The sequence below is a fragment of the Astyanax mexicanus genome, chromosome 1 (assembly GCF_023375975.1).
Source record: "Astyanax mexicanus isolate ESR-SI-001 chromosome 1, AstMex3_surface, whole genome shotgun sequence".
Classification (NCBI taxonomy): Eukaryota; Metazoa; Chordata; class Actinopteri; order Characiformes; family Acestrorhamphidae; genus Astyanax; species Astyanax mexicanus.
Window position 1 is genome coordinate 29,653,081 of NC_064408.1, and position 16,812 is coordinate 29,669,892.

General features: G+C 37.2%; 1 protein-coding gene across 2 annotated transcripts in view; it reads left to right on the forward strand.

Annotated features, from left to right (window-relative positions):
* The window catches only part of ap2b1 (adaptor related protein complex 2 subunit beta 1), a 49,049-nt gene that overhangs the window by 28,485 nt on the left and 3,752 nt on the right, over positions 1-16,812 (forward strand). For both annotated transcript variants that reach the window (XM_022680462.2, XM_022680456.2), the window contains 3 exons: positions 3,573-3,657; positions 3,901-3,987; positions 11,912-12,066. In XM_022680462.2, coding sequence (XP_022536183.1) covers positions 3,573-3,657; positions 3,901-3,987; positions 11,912-12,066 — 327 coding nt within the window. The remainder of the gene's footprint in view (positions 1-3,572; positions 3,658-3,900; positions 3,988-11,911; positions 12,067-16,812) is intronic.

Genomic DNA, 16,812 nt, shown 5'->3' on the forward strand with positions numbered 1-16,812 from the left:
CATTTGATGCAGTTGGTTGTGGTTTGACATTTCCCATGGTTTGCATGATACACCTGCATCTCACCACCATCGGCTGCATTTTCCTTTTCTTAACATTGGTTTGTTTGTTGAGGGGTGTGCATCTGTCAATTGATTTAACTGGATTTAATAAGTTCTGTTGGGATTTCATTGCTATTATACTTGTGATATATTGCCATTATGGCATAAGTTCCTGCTGTCTTATTTTACTTTCTTTTAGTGGTTCTTCTGTTACTTAATTGGTGACAGTAGTCTGCCTTATCCTTCTGTAATTGCTCTAAAAAACAAACCATCCAAAGAAGTGTTTTTACACTGCAAACCAACTAAACAAAAAGTACCTTTTAACTCCTGCAGTTTTGTTTTGGCCCAAACTAAAAAATCTACAGGTCTGGCCCAAACAAATTAAAATGAGTCTTATTTAAATAATTAACCCTTTATTTCTATTACTTTTGCATTTTTTTTCTTCTCTTGTCTTTTTTTTATTTCCACGTGACTGACAACACTTGAACCTGTCTGACACAAACGGAGCCCCTGCAGGGACTGTTTATATGCTTGCTCTTTGGAATTGTATGCTTGCCAGACTGAAGAGCCACCACTTTCCAAAACTGAGCCTGTTGCAACACTGTGCATTGGGCTGTGTGACCCCTATTACCATGTGCAGGTCCCCCATTACCAGAGACAAAACTCCAGTGGCTTCATTATAGCTAATCCTTAGGTCTTTTCAGACAGGAGACGAGGGCACAGAGGCAGTTCAGTAACCTCTTATACACACCCACTTGGGTAGAAGCTCAGTGGTGGGTTGTTTTTATTATCCTTGGTTGCCTGGGATATCTTAGCCATAGTGATGCCAAATGACTACATTTTTTCTCAAACTAACTTTTATTCTTGTTGTAGTTTAAGCTTAATAACTTTGCATTGTTTTCAGTGAATCATTTAAACTATCATATGATACGTTGCCCACGATAACGATGATATTGCAATACTGTCATTCTGTTATATTTAATATATTGCAAGACTGTTTTCTGCTATACATCACATCTGTGTTACTAAAGAGTAACTAAGCGTAAATAAGTAAATATCAGAAATGATGGATTTATTAGTGTAAAATTAGCAGGATTTCACAACCAATGTTCTTCACTGCAGAGTTACCCTATTCATTTGATTAGTGCCACCGTGTGAAGTAATAAAGCAGTAACTTTAGTAAGTCAAACTGGGGGACGAGAGGTTGTTTAAAGCGCATATTTTATATTATATTTTATATTAATATTTAATTTAAAAAAAATAGTATTTGATGCCACATAATGATAATGTATTAGATATACATAAGTTATACAATATATTGCAATATTGGTATTTTGTCCCACCCCTAATGTAAACAAGTCATTTTTCTTGTCTCTAAATGCTTGCAGTTTGTTTAAGTCTTAGTGTTACATGCAAACAACACAAAAACTATAAAACACTTTTTAAGCCTTATGTTTTGCACAAAAAGAAGCCTGCACGTTCTTGTTCCATAAAACATAAAAAGAACATGTCCCTATTTAATCAAAAACCCATCTCATGTAGATGATGCCTGGGCTGCTGCAGGTGCTGCTCAGAATATTAGTAGTGTATTTCCCCTGTTTTGTCCCTGTAGCTTGTACAGATTGTGCCCTGCAAATTGGGCTTTGCAGACAGAATTCTAAAACTGTGATATTTCTAAATCTTCCTCAGCTGAACCAGTGCCATCAGGGCAGGTCAGGTAACAGGTATTGAAGTCCTTGAAAAGATTTTCAACATTTTAAGATTGGTATGTTATTAAATTGATTTGAAAGGAAAATTGGCACCTGGAGTAGAATGGTTTGTACAGTGGGGATGTATTTTAGATGCAAGTACACAGCTTGCTCTCTGGAGAAATCCATATGTCTTCAGTGGGTGCGGGCATATTCGCCTCATGCTGATGCATGTTATGTAAATCGATGTATTTACACAATTGGTTACGTTCCAGCCTCGTTATTAATGTTATCATTGAACCTTCCCTTTAAGCTCTTCAGCCTGATCGCACTGGTTCAGGAATGCTGTGGAATATTTTCAGCACTGTTTGATCTGGCCTTATTTGAGGCAAACGCAGATCAAAGTTTAATTAACTGCTAACATTCTTTTCCTGAAGGAATATATTTAATTGAGATCCATTGTATGTCTTAAAGTTTTCCCCAAAAAAGGAAAACAAAAAGATAAAAGTTCTTCCTAAAGTCGACAACTAGGTCATTGGAAATCCCTAGGGGCTCTAGTGAGCCTCCAGCTCTGGTGCCAAATGTGAGCAGATACGGAGAGTGCCTGTGGACTCAACATCTGTCACAACATACACACACACACACACACACACACACACACACACACACACACACACACACACACACACACACACAACACATAAACAGGTGGCAAGCTGAGGTCGGGCTCTGTTAGTTGTGAGATCATGAAAGGGAGCAGACTCTGGCTCCGAGCCAGCTCTTGAACAGGACAGTTGAAGTACCACACACTCAGCCTCTTACTTAAAAGATATATTTTGATGTAACTTGACAAAAATACAGTAGTAAAGGGCAATTCATGAATACTTAATTTAGTTTTTAATCTTAAATATAAGTAATCTTAATTGCTTAAAATTCTACTACTGAATGGCCAAACATAAAATGTATTCCTTGGGTGTGCACTTTGTAATAAGATTGTAAGATTGTGTCATGTTTCTTAAGATGAAACAGGATTCTCTATCCAAAAGTGTTGACTACGAAGGGTCTTGTGCTCAGTATTTACAGTGTGACAGTCAGGAAAAACTGAAAAGGAGACCTATAGGTAGGGTCCTGCACTGTTTGTGCACCAGCAAATTCTACACACTAAGAAAAATTACAAAGCTTGTCGCTGGGGCTGTACCTTATATTGAGGTACAAAAAAATACCTTTCAGTATACCCATGTTTTTTTGTGCCAGTAAAGATTATAAAGATTATAGACATTATCATCAACTGAATATGGCTTAAAAACTTGATGATCCAAAATTGTCTGGCAATGTGCAAATGTGCAATTAAAATAGTTATTGTTTATTAGTACAGTGATACAGAATACTGAATGTACATTTTGTTTGGTTAAAATGGTATAAATTTGTACTTATTGCTGTTAGGAATGACTTTGTACTTCAGAGGGAACACATCTGATCCTGTGAAGACCAGTATTGTAACTTTTAGGGTACAATTATGAAGAGTGTACCTTTGAGTACATAAAAGTACTTATATGTTACCTTTGTTTTTTAAGAGTGTAAGCACATCCTAGTTTTCAGTATTATGAGCTATTTAAATATTCATGTAAAACCCTCCAGTTTCCATCAAAACAGCTACAGCCTTTTGTCAGATATCTTTTCTTGCATGATTTGTACCTTCTAACCTGTGAGCTGCACCTCTAAACGTATGTAAATATAATCACATTACAGCTTCATTGTCCGGTTTCTCTTGAAGTGCTTTTCTGATCCAGACTTAATGTGACATAATATTATCAAGGTGCTTACCACAACTCTCCTCTGCTGCAGGTGGCTGTGAAAAACAGCATTGACGTATTTTACTTCAGCATTCTGATCCCACTTAACGTCTTCTTTGTTGAAGATGGCAAAATGGGTATGTACCTTGTTTATGCTCTTTTCCCTTTACCAGTTATCTCATTGGTAGTTGTGTATCTCAAATTTCATACTCAGAACAGTAAATCTTGTGTGCTTAAGGCAAATTAAAAACAGTAAATGTAAATCCTGATCGCCTTAGAGGATTAGTAAACAGTTTTTTTTTATTGTTTCCTGCTGTCTAGTAGTGCTAGAGCATTAAATTCTTGATGAATAATTTGTGTGTCCTCCATTACCTCCACAGAGCGCCAGGTGTTCCTAGCCACATGGAAAGACATTCCGAACGAGAATGAACTGCAGTACCAAATCAAGGAGTGCCACTTAAATGCTGGTAAGACCACTGAAATTGTAATGCTCTACTTTGTGATAGTCACACTCGTTGTTGAACATAAACCCAGCTGCTTTAAAGGCCTTTACACACCAAGCATAATTTATCCAATTTATAATCATTTTTAACTCATTTATTGTAATAAAGTCATTGTTAATGGTTGCAGTGTAGCTGTCTTTCTCGTGGGAGACAAGCACACCTCTATGCTAAGAAGAGTCACTAGCAGAACTCTTACAGCTACATTTGCCCATCTGTGGTACATGATTTAATGCAAAATGCTTGTAATAAGGGTTTTTTATTGATTCTGATGGCTACCCAGTGACACTTCCTCAGCGGCTGTACAAACAGAGGCAGTGTCTGCCTTCACATGTGCAGTGAAGGCATGTGCTGATGTGCTGACTAGTGTTACTAGTGATGGAGGGAGTTAGTCTATTTGGCAGAAATGGGGTAGACAATGGGGTAAAATTAGAAATATAGAAAAAAAAAATGATTTGATGTTTTAAATGCAAGTCATGGCCTCTTGCACCCCAAATGCACCAAAATAGTACTGGTGTGAAAATGACCTTATAGGCAGTAGGAGTTCTCTCAGCCAAACTCTATTGATTTTTTTTTTAAGGTAGTGACAGCCTTGGCTTACCTGTGTTTTATGAAAATTAAAAATCAATTACTTCTTTGTGACAAAATCATTAATTGTACTTTGCTCTATTGTTTGTATCTAAGAATGAATATGTGTAATTCAAAAGCACATGATTATAAAGTTAAACCTAGTGCTGCTGTTTACATTAGTTTTTTTGCGTATCCTAGTTGTATTGTTGAACTCTTATTATAGGGTTTGCCATTAATATCTCAGCAAAGTTCATAAAAGAACAGATAATATCCATAGTTTAAACATAAAAAATGTTTCTGCATTTTGTGCTTTTTATGCGTAGTTTATAGTGCATTCAATATGCATCATGTTTTAGAATGAAACAAATTAGTTACATCCAGCTTTAAAACTCCCTGTTATGTTATATTTTGAACCATCTGGTATGCCCAAACTCCCAATAATGTTGGCAGTCTCTTTTTGAAAGGATCTCAAAACTGAGCTGAGGGACATCATGCAACTAAAGATGGAATGCCTCATAATCTTATTTTGTATTGCACTAAACAGGCAGGGGAATGGGGACATTTTTTAGAATAATCTCATTTGTTTGATGAATTGAACAAAAATACTTTTCTGTTATTATTTTCTGGGAGTGTGGAAAGTCAATGCTAACCTTACTTCTTAGAAGCATAAATTGATGTGCTCAGAACAACCTTGGCTGTGAATGTGAGCTGTGACTAAGAGTTCTTCCAAATGGAACATACCTTCTTAAACACCTTCACCCTTACTTAGCCTTGTTTTTCCTATTCATTATGTGTGCATAAATGGGCTGTATTGAACCCATTTTGAGAAAATACATAACTGTTCCTTTAGTCAACAGCTGAAGAGGTTAGATTTTACTTTAATGTTTGAAAATTCAGTGTATTTTACTCTAATATTCACTCTTTCAATACCCTAATATTTGGTGCACTCTGATGTGCAGTGCTCTTTGAAGATGTTTTGGCAGCACAGCAGAAGCCCACCAACACTGTAAAAGTTAATCTCCCAGCAGACCAATGCTTGTACTCAGTAAACAGCAGTCGGTCTAGCCCAGCAGTGCTGTCAGCAAACATCATTGATTAGTCCTGTGTTTAGATATTTACCTCTGTATTAGCAACATGCTATGGTGGCAAATCCAGGTCAAGAAAACCAATAGCCGCCCCAAAATCTGCCTGACTGCTCCAGCTCTGTGAACACATTGTGATAATGTAGGCTTTAAAACCATCACTTCCAGGTCAGGCAGCACTGGTTGACCTTTCCAAGAATCATGTAATTAAATGCTTTCCTTCAAAAGGTTTGATGAGCTTTACAGCATAAAAGCTGAAAATATTTTTTTTTCCTTAGGCTGTGTCTCATTTTGGGAAAACCCCAGCAAATATAGTAAAGAAATTACTGCCCCAAATCTCATTAGCACCCTGCAACATGCATTGTTTTAATAGTATAAAGCAGGGGTATTTATTTAGAATTCAGTATGGTCCAGTTAGAGAAAATTTCCACAGGCCAATTTCGACAGACCGATTGTTAACTTGTGTTATAATTAAGTGCTATATCCTGTAAGGTTGTTTGAACTGAATGCTGAAAAATATATAATAATGATACTAATAATAATAATAATAATAAATAATGCGTCACTGGCCAGATTTTGTATACATTCCTCGCCTGTCTCTCTGTCGCGCTCAACGTGACTTTAGTTTTCGCCCGTTCTCGGGCTCCCTATCTCAGCCGCGTCCCAATTCAACAGCCAGAGCAGCGGGACCGCAACCCTAACAACACGGGTTCGATCCCGTGTGAGGAGCATTGTGTTTATTTATTTATTATTTATTATTACCGCATCAGCACAGATCTGATTGACTGAAGAGAGCTTTTGGTGATCTTACCCCACACGTGATTGGTCTGTGAGTTTACTGTGCCGCAAAGCACGTATACAATTAAATCCTTCTCAGTAGGTTTGGGTCCGCATTGGACAACGTTTGGGACCGCAGTCTGCCCATTAGTGACCCCTGGTATAAAGGAATAAACTATAAAGCACATATTATATGACGTTATATCATTTTATTTTTAACATTGTTGTTACTTGTCAGTTTTTGCAAATATCTGAAGCTCAGCTGCACAGCAAAAAGTAAATATATATTCACACTAAGCACTAAGCCCTTTTACACACATACAAAACCCAAATTAGTTGAGGTTAATAATGCAGTTTAAACCAAGACATCTTTAAACCAGCTGCAATTGGATTAGCTGCTGCTGCTGTCCCATATAAAAATTTATGTTTGAATTCGTGTTCAGGATCTTTGTTCTTATTCATTACAGGATCTTATTTATTACTGACCAAGTGTTATACTTTGTATTACACGCACGCAGGAAATGTATTTATGGTTTCATCATAGAAGAAAAGGCATAATTTAAACTCTGCCTATGTTTCATTTGCACAAGTCTTTTAGGTGACTGTTTTATATTCAGCATGTGATTCAGGGCTTTGACCAGTGGGAACAAATGTCAGTGCTCTAACACAAGCAACATATTTTTCTCCGCTGATGCTGTTTTTAGCCTGCTGATTGCTTCTGACTTGCAGAAACATTGTGCGTCAGTGCTGCACTTACCCAGCAATTTGTTTATAAAGACCTGTACATTTACTCATTGATGCAGCCATTCATGTGGCAGCAGCGAAGTGCATAAAATCATGCAGATTTGTCAGCAGCTTCAGGTAATGTTATCTTTAGCCATCGGAATAGGAAAAAGTGATTACATTGATTTTGTGCCTGGTATGATTGTTGCTGAGAGACTAGATGATTTAATTATACTTAGAACTACTGAGATTTTCAGCAGAACAGGGTCTAGAGGTTATTTAGAATTATGTAATAAAGAATTTTGAGGACAAAACGCTTTGTTTATGAGAGATCAACAGAGAATAGCCACACTGGGTTTAGCTAAAACGGAGACTATGGTTACACAGATGAACAGTGGTGAGCAGAAAAGCATCTCAGAATACACAACATATCCAGCCTTGAAGCAGATGGAGCAGCAAAAGTCCACATCCAGTTCCACTTCTGTCAGCTAAGAACAGACGACTAATGCTGAAAGTTGTACAAGCTTACCATTCATATTCATAGTTTTTAAGCTGAAACTCCTGTTCAGAGCTACAGTATTGTGCAAATGTTTTAGGCATCTGTAAACATTTCAGAGAAGAAAAAGCTTCTTGTCTGTGAACTAAGTGTTTTATAAGCTCAGTAAAACACTAGCATTACAATAAAATTAGTTATTTCTAGTTCTTAATATATCAACACCTGGTTTGGTAAATTTGGTAAACCTGATAAATCAGGTGAGCTGCTGATGAACTAAGAACTTATTGGTGTGGAACAGCATAGTCACCCAGACCTGGATTAAACTCCAGCCTCCCACATTGTAGCTCACTGGCGGGAGGTGATGTTATCCAGTGCACCACACCAACTAAACCAAACCTCTAAATACCTGAAAAGTATGATCTAATCAAATTGAGATCAGATTTCTTAACATGTGTTTTTTTTTTTTTTTTTAGTTTTTCTACGGGTGCTAATGTGATCAGATACAATAGATACAGTACAATTTCTCCAGCAATATTGAGAGAGCTATGAGAAGGGCATCATTGTGTACTAAAAGATGCGGTATTAGCACATTGTTCCCAATATATTGCTTGGTAAGTGTCTAAGCTGAAAGAAACATAAGCATATAGAAGCTCTTGTTTGGCCTTGTAGGAAATTGAATGTTTTTTTTCTAGTGTACTCATGTTTGGCATTGTGTAAAACATTGTTCCAACTTTAATTGACATCCAGTCTTTTCATAGTAGTTTCTCCAGTGTGTACATGTCCATTTCTCACTGCTGACTCTCATTGTAATTCAGCAATAATGTTGCTCGTTTCTCTCTCTGCCTCAAGAAGAAAAGCAACCTCCAGAAATCTAAGCATGACCGGGGCGGGGTGGAGTCGGTTAGATGTTTTACTTATTGACTTTCCATCCACGTTTCATGCAGAACAAGCTCTTACAAAAGGCCCTTCTTGCCATCATCCCATTACCAGGGTCTTGTCTTTTATGTGACAGGGCTTTTATTTTATGTGAGGCACATGCTCTTTCAGCTATTTCTGTACTCAGATAAAGGCACTCTGGGCTTCATTTGTAAAATAACAGTTAATTTTATTATTATTACAGCCAGCACTGTAGCTGCACTGCGCTCTCTCCATCTCTCTCTGTCTCTGTCTCTCACTCACACATTTTCATCACTCATTCTCTTTGTCAATCTCTGTTTCTTGCTCTCCTTCTCTCAGTGCGCACTGATTCAAGCCCTGGGCTCCCGTGGACACACACACACACACACACACACATACACATGTGCGCTGAAGTTATTTTAAGTGCAGCTTTGACAGCAGCAGGTCAGGAGGGTTCCCTGCCCAGTGAAGCAGAGCTCAGGTCTTGTGGGAATAGAAGAGTTTCCATCTTTTTACCTTCTCGTCTTCTGCTCTGTTACCTCTCTGACATTCCCGGAATTCAGTTTCACTTCAGTTGCTTTATTTAGATCCCTCACTCTGCTCTTTTTGGTGTTTTAACACAACCTCTGCTCTAACACATATGATCCACCTTCAGGCTCTGTGTATTTAAGGATTTGGAACCACCAATGTGAGTGCATTAGTTACAATACAGAGTTGTGCCAGTCAGCCATAACATTAACACTACTGACAGGTGAAGTTGAAAAAATTGCATTACCTTCATTTACTGAAGCATCTGCCTATGGGTGGATTTATTATGCAGCAAGTGGAATTGTTGATTGTTGATTTGAGTTGATTTGTTGAGATGTGAGCAGGAAAAAGAGGCAATCTTTAAAATCTGAGCGATTTTACGATAGCCAAACTGTGATAACAGGTCTTTTTTTTCCCCTATGGAGTCGTTTAAGAAAGGGCAATATGTAAACCGGTAAAAGGAACAATGGGCGCATCATAATGTGTGTCCTTTTGCACTTTTCTTTGCTTCCTTCGTGTGTGTTTGAGACTTTTTTGTATGCAAATTAAGTAAAAGAAGACTCTGATTGGCATCCGTATTTATGAAACTTTATGAACTTTATACAACGCAATGCAACCCGTTATGCACCACGGTGTTCAGCAGCTCTCTTCATTGAAATGAATAGAAAATCATTGAGATGAAATTGCAAGTACAAGACATATACCATGAGGCTCAATGATGCAATATTAATATATATAGTTATTTGGGATGCACACATTTTTAAGTTAGTAATTGTATTAGTGGTGCTAAAAGTTTAATGTATATTAAAGTATGCTTCAGCAATTCAGTTTCTCTGTAAATATTATAGTATTATGGCAGTTTATAATAAATACATTCATTATCTTCTGATGCATGAAAAAAATGGGTTAAAATTTTTCAGAGCCCTTTCTCTGATTTTCTAATGTTCACGTCATCTCTTCCACTGATGATGTATCCATTATTCTTTTCATCCCAATCTGTCTCTTTTGACTTGATCACTCCAGTCATTCTCTACTTTTATCTCAATGTCCAATAATTCCATCTCTCTCTCTTTTTTTTAAAGAAAATGTTTCCTCATCTGTCCGTTGCTTTCTGTGTCATCATGCTTTTTTCTGCCTCTCTCTTTCACGCTCGCTCTCTCGCTCTCTCTTTTCATGCACTCTGATGATGTGCCAGCCCCCGGTCTGTCTGATCTATCTTGGTGTGATAATCCATGCTTGGGCTGTGGACCATCAGCACTCTGTCGCTCTGCAGCAGTGTTCGCCTGGGCTGGATCTGTCAGGGTCAGAACTTAAGCTGTGAAAGAGCCCTAGACTAGATATCAGCCTTACCCTCTGCCATCACTTAAACACGACACGTCTCTGTTCCCTTGCCACTCTCTTCACCTTTTCTATCTACATGTCTGCCTCAGAAAAATGCTAGCACCTTTTTTCCAATACAGAACACTGGTGAAAATATTAGATTTTTTTTTTTTTTTTAGAAAAGTGTAAACATAAAGTTCAATAACTAAGTCCTTTTTGCCTTACCTGATTTGTTGCTTGCTAGATTTTTGGACAGATGTATTTTGCAAAGGTTTACCCTTTAGAATTAAAAAGACAAAGCAGCAATAGTAAAATGAATTGCAAAAATGTAAACTATTTGTAAGATCTCCTTGTAGCAGCCCAGGATTATCTGTAGCTGTAATTCAGTTTTTGTTTTTGCTAATTCTTCTGCTTCGTCTTCTTTTTTTTTTCTTCTTCTTCTTTTACTACTTCTTTTACTTTGACCTATTCTTCTACTTCTACTTCTTCTTCTACTACTTCTTCTGCTACTTCTTTTTCAACAAAATTGACCAACTGCAACCTATATAGACTGCATACTCAGGCCTGCTATATTTTCTATATGTGTAATGTGTGAAAAGTCCGTTTTTATTATTTTGATTGTGAACACTGTCCATTCAAACTTATTAGAGATTAGAAATTAAGACATTGTGAAAATTTCATATTGTAAAAAAAAAAAAAAATCACAATATTAATGCCATTTTACCCAATCCTGTGCCTGAATACATGGCATTAATGCACAGTGTTATGTATTTTGAGCAAAAAAAGACATGTACATTATAGATCTATGTTAGTGGGCCTTGTAGCCTTTCGCAGAACCTTGTAGTAGTTAGCTTGTAGCATAGACATCCATAGAGAATTGTAAGTCACAATGTTGACCGATTTTACATATGCGTAATGTACGTAATGTCTCAAAATATTGCTGTCCTCCCCACCCCTGCCTAAAGACTCTCTAGTTTAGTCCTAGCCAGTTCCAGTGTAGTGCTACTAAGGTGGTAAACTAAACTGTGCTTTCTTTGCGTTTAATGAAACAACACTGTATCTTCTCAGCTACTGCTAATTCAATGTCATTGTACAGCTGAAGGCCTTTAATGGAGAACATTAACTGCCCTAGCCAGTTTTACTGTCTAAGAGTTCCAGACATAGGTTTGGCAGCACTGGGGATCAAAACAATTATTATAAGCCCCATATTGTCTGCTATGCTTCTAAAGCCTAAAATATTGCTAACATTGTGTATCCATTATCATGTTTGTAATTAGCCTCTGCTGTTTTATATATGACTATTTGCAGACGAATTAGTATTTGTAGAGTATTCTTATTTAAAATCTATTTCACTGTGGTTGTTAATACACCTTCTGTATTGCAGCCATACTGTAGACTAATTTCACACCGTCACTAAGACGAGACACTGTGACAAAAGGAAGTGAGACCATGTAACTGACTGTGTGCGCGTGTGTGTGTGTGCATGTGCCCTCGGCAGACACGGTGTCAGGCAAGCTGCAGAATAACAACATCTACACCATCGCCAAGCGCAACGTAGAGGGCCAAGACATGCTGTACCAGTCCCTGAAACTCACCAACGGCATCTGGATTCTCGCCGAGCTCCGCATTCAACCCGGCAATCCCAACTATACGGTAAACACTCTGATGTATTTTCTGCTTCTGTGTGTTTTCCACATCTAAGGCTGTGGAAATGCAGCTGTAAATGATGATAGATGGGCTTTTCCAAACCATAAGAGTGAAAATAATACGAAAAACAACTGCAAAACGCAGCATTTAGCCATTCTCAATTAAATGCAAAGTGAACAGCACTATAGAGTAGACATATGAAATGCACTAATGCGTTGTGAGTGAGTTTTTGAAGGTGATGCTCAACAGCATTGATGGGTTACATATAAGCAGTGCTCTGAACCAGTTCAAGGGGAGGAAAAAAATAAACAATAACCGTAAATTTAAACACAGTTTTACTAGGAACAAAAACAAAACCTAAAACCAAAACCTACCTTAAGCCCTATCCGAACGGGATTAGTCTCTCAGGTGGGTCCTGGGGTAACTTTCTCTTTTATGGGGTTTCTTCTGTGATTTTATGTCTGGAACGACCATGTATGTTTTTCTCTCAGATATCCTATGTTTTTTTTTTTTACTGAACTCTGTGGCCCTCCTGTAATTTTATTCCTGTTTTGTCATATATATAGTTAATATATAATATTAATATTAACTAAAACACTGAATTAAAATATATATATATGTATTTCAAGAATACACTACTGCAACAAAATGAAAATTCTATTTTATTATTGTATACAATATGATATTGCACACCCAAAACTGACGTATTAGAAAATACAAGAATTTTATCAGATTTGTAACAGAAGTCAATGATCCAGAATCAGAAAGTCATGATACTAATAATGCAAAAAAAAAAGTAGTACAGTGATGTGATGATTAGGGGTGGAGGGGATATGGCATGATATTTCAGGGTGTAATATCGTTCACGGTATTCAAAAATGTTGGCGATGATATGGCACACCCCTAATTGCAATGTCAAATTTTTCAATATTGTGCAGCCCTAATCTGTATACAATACAAACTTTAAGATGATCAAATATGTTTGATGAATCTTGTTACACAAAATATGACTCATTCCATTCCATTCATTTTCTATTGCATTATTTAGTAATGGTTTTTCCTTATTATCATGTAGTTGTGTAATGCTGAACCTGCGTCATTGCTGAACTCCGGTGCAATGTGATGAATGTGTGGCCCTGAGAGACTGTGTTCTGCCTGGCTGGCTTTTTATGTGTTTAAAACGAGCAAGAAGGTCAAGAGGACTAAGGATTTTGAGTAACAGGCTTGCGCTCAGGTCCAAAGCTGGATCGATCTCCAATTTGTTGCAGCGTGCTCTGACCTGAGTGATGCCCTTTGACGGATGTTGTAGGTTGTAAACCCTCCCTGTACCATATAAAAAATACATTGCTTCTCCTTTTTTTTAGATTGCATTTCTTTTTTCTGTGTTTTTGAGTGTGAAATGGCTTTGAACAAATGCCAGGCTGCATGGACTTTTCTCTTATTCTTACTCTTGTTTTACTTCACCAATCTCGCTGTTGTAACACATCCTTACATAAGCTTTTGACATGAGTTCTCTTCATGACTTAATTGCATATTCATTCAGTGCAGACGCTCCGGAATAAACTAAGCCATAATAGCAGTAAGAAACTCTGTGTCTTCGTCCAAAGGGCAGGGTGGACAAGGTGATCCCTGCAGCATTTAAATATGTGCCTCTGGTGTCATCAGTATTAAAGGAGAACCATTTTTAAGGACGGAGCATTAACATAAATTGATTAGCATACTCTTTGCTCACCACCACCACCATCCACACCCTTCATAGCATATAATCTCTTTTCATGTGTGTCCAAGCCTGGTATTTAGACCGTAAACCAGGGCGACCACATTTAACACTTTTTAAAAGGTGGAGCAATAATTGTGACACAGTTGTGCTCAGTTTTACATAGAGCATGATGAAATAACTGGCTGTCTGACAAGTGTGTAAGAGCTTTTTTCCGTCACTGGCTCTAATCAGGCCCTAGAGTGATTGTAGTTGCAGAGTACTGGGGCCAAGCACCTTTTTGTATGCCAGCTTCAGCACCCAATGTGAGGCCTGGATGAATGTATTAATCCCTTGATTAGAGACGACCACCCCTCGGGTATTCCAGCAGGCATCTGTTTGGGCACTGCTGCAGGGCCTGATTACCTGGACCCCCCCACGAGACTGCTCTGGCCCAGTTTGATTAGAGCCTGACTCCTTCATTCTGTAAATTGATTTTAATGGGTAATTTACCCTGGGTATACTGACACTGTTGGCTTGGCTTGGCTGGGCTTTGAACCGAGAAGGAAGTTCCAGGCCAGCTGGGTTCCAACTAGGAATCAGTGATGTAAAGGTTTAGTGCCAAAGCCAATGCACACACCTGATTTCAGACAGAAAGATTGTTGAAAACTAGCAGTTGGAGTGGAAAGTGAAAGATTAAATGCACATAATATGGTTATCAGGTGCCTGTCGACCTAAAAACCAAACCAGGCACAAGTGGAAAGGTACACTCATTAATATTATTATAATTAATTATAATTAGTCTTTAAGGTCTGTAAGTCTTTTAGCTTTTTGGTATACTTTTGTACTTGTAAAGTTTGAGTGTTTTAAATCTTAGGAAGCCAAATGCCCTCTTCCTGTCAAAGTAAAATTTAACAAACAGTATCCCAATATTATGTTTTACTGTACTGTAGTGAATCTTCAGATCAAAGTTGTCATTTTTATTTGATTAAAAGTTCACACATAAAGAGTCATTAAACAGAGCTCATGTTTCTGTTTGGATAGAATCAGACTGATTGCAAATTATGGTGGGTTTTTATGTTTAATACTATGACAGTTTTTCTATAATTTGATGATGAAATAAATAATGCAGTATATTGTCTTGCTTTCAGTACTGTGATATATTGCAATATATTGAATCTTAGTTCATATTGTATAGACAGGATATTGCCAATACACAGCCCTATTAAGCACCAGACTTTCTGGCAATTGGCCGAAGTGTTTCTGGACAGAGTAGCAATTATTAATCAGCCGCTTGGTGTGGTTTGAGTTAAGGAGTTGATATTATCATCTATAACCTTAAAAGCGTCTGCCTGATATTGTTTAGGTTTTCATTTTCCCACCAAAGCTAAGTTCATTCAGCAGGTAAAAGCTGCGCAATTCTGATTTTGTTTTTCATCATGAGTAAGAGATGTGTCATTTGTATGGCGTGGTGTGAACGGCAACAAACACACTAAATATAACATTTTCAGTTCTAAATGAGGCCACTTCAGTTTGAGATTTTAAAATCCAATGCATATAATTTGGCAACAATGACAGAATGAACAGCCAATGTCAAGGAGACAGAAAAAATGTTTGTGGAAAAACAGAAAAATAGGCATGGTAGATAAAATGACAACAGCGGTAAACAAAGGTTTTATTGGCAGAATAATGAGTATTTGTGGTCATAATAATTATTTGTGGTCATATCTCTGTCTCAATAATATTATATGGCTTGTGCGGCTACTGCCGTATCTAATGAAATAGCCAAGTGCGGTCGCAGCATCAAAGTAAAATAACATGCATAAGAAATAAATTGAAAGAAACAAAGATGCAAAACAAAGCAGTGTCTGTGGCTGAATAATAATTTGGCCTTTTATTTGAACCTGTTTATATATAGTCCAACCTCCAACAGATGCTGTTGTGATGACTTGACCAAAGTTAATCACTTCTTCACCTGTTAGTAGTTTTAATCTTTTGGCTAATTGGTGTAGGATTCTAGTGCAGAACAACTTAAGCCATGCTACATTTTTGTGCTAATGAGAATACATATATATATATATATATATATTTTTGCCATATTTGTTTAAAAATGTTTGAATAAAATCCTCCTTTTTAAAAATGATTTGCAATGCCGGGCATGTTCTCTGTGTGGATTTGAGGATATATTTGAGGAATATATAAGTCCTGCGTAGTTCAAAGGAAAGAATATTCCCTGAGAATGATTCTTAATTAAAACTGGACAATAGTCACTGTGCTTTTGTCAGAGCTGGACACAATGCTATTCACACCCTCCATCTACACTTCCAAGGCGTGTGTGTGTGAGCTTTTAATACAGTGTGCTCGCTCTGTGTAGTTAAATCCTTTATACGGTCTTATGTCATTAAAATTTGGATACACATTGAACAGAGTTAGCTTAATGGCATAAAGCAGTTTGAACATAGCCCTTTATGACCGTGCTTTTGTACAGGACTACCCAAAGTGAATAGCAAGTCATTTGTTGCTTGGAAACGTTGTAAGGACAAACAGTTTAGTCAGGCTGATGGACAATATGGCTCGAGTCTGTGTTTGCATAAAACTAAGTAAAGTAGGATAAAGTGCCTTAGCATGTAATGTCTATTTACTGACTGCTGCACGTTTTAGTGCAAGCTCATCAGATCACACAGTACATATTACATATTACGTGTTTTTCTACCAGTGTGGAAATAGGAACACTGGTGTACGTTTTTACAAATCACCAAAAATAACTTTACAAATCAATATTGTGATAGGAATCATTTCATAATATTTGTATATATTTTTTTATTTATTTAATTATTTTAGGCTGTTTGTAAAATGGATACCACATTTACCACATACACTTTATTGTAAAGGTTCTTAAACCAGTAGCACACAAAGCATTTTTCTGCTGGTTCTGAATACAAATCTACTTCCAGTAGGGATGGGCATTATGGCCCTTAAATAATATCACAATGGTTCTGGTTATTTCTGCACCAACAATATTATTGGTGATATTAAAATATGTATTTTATTGATTT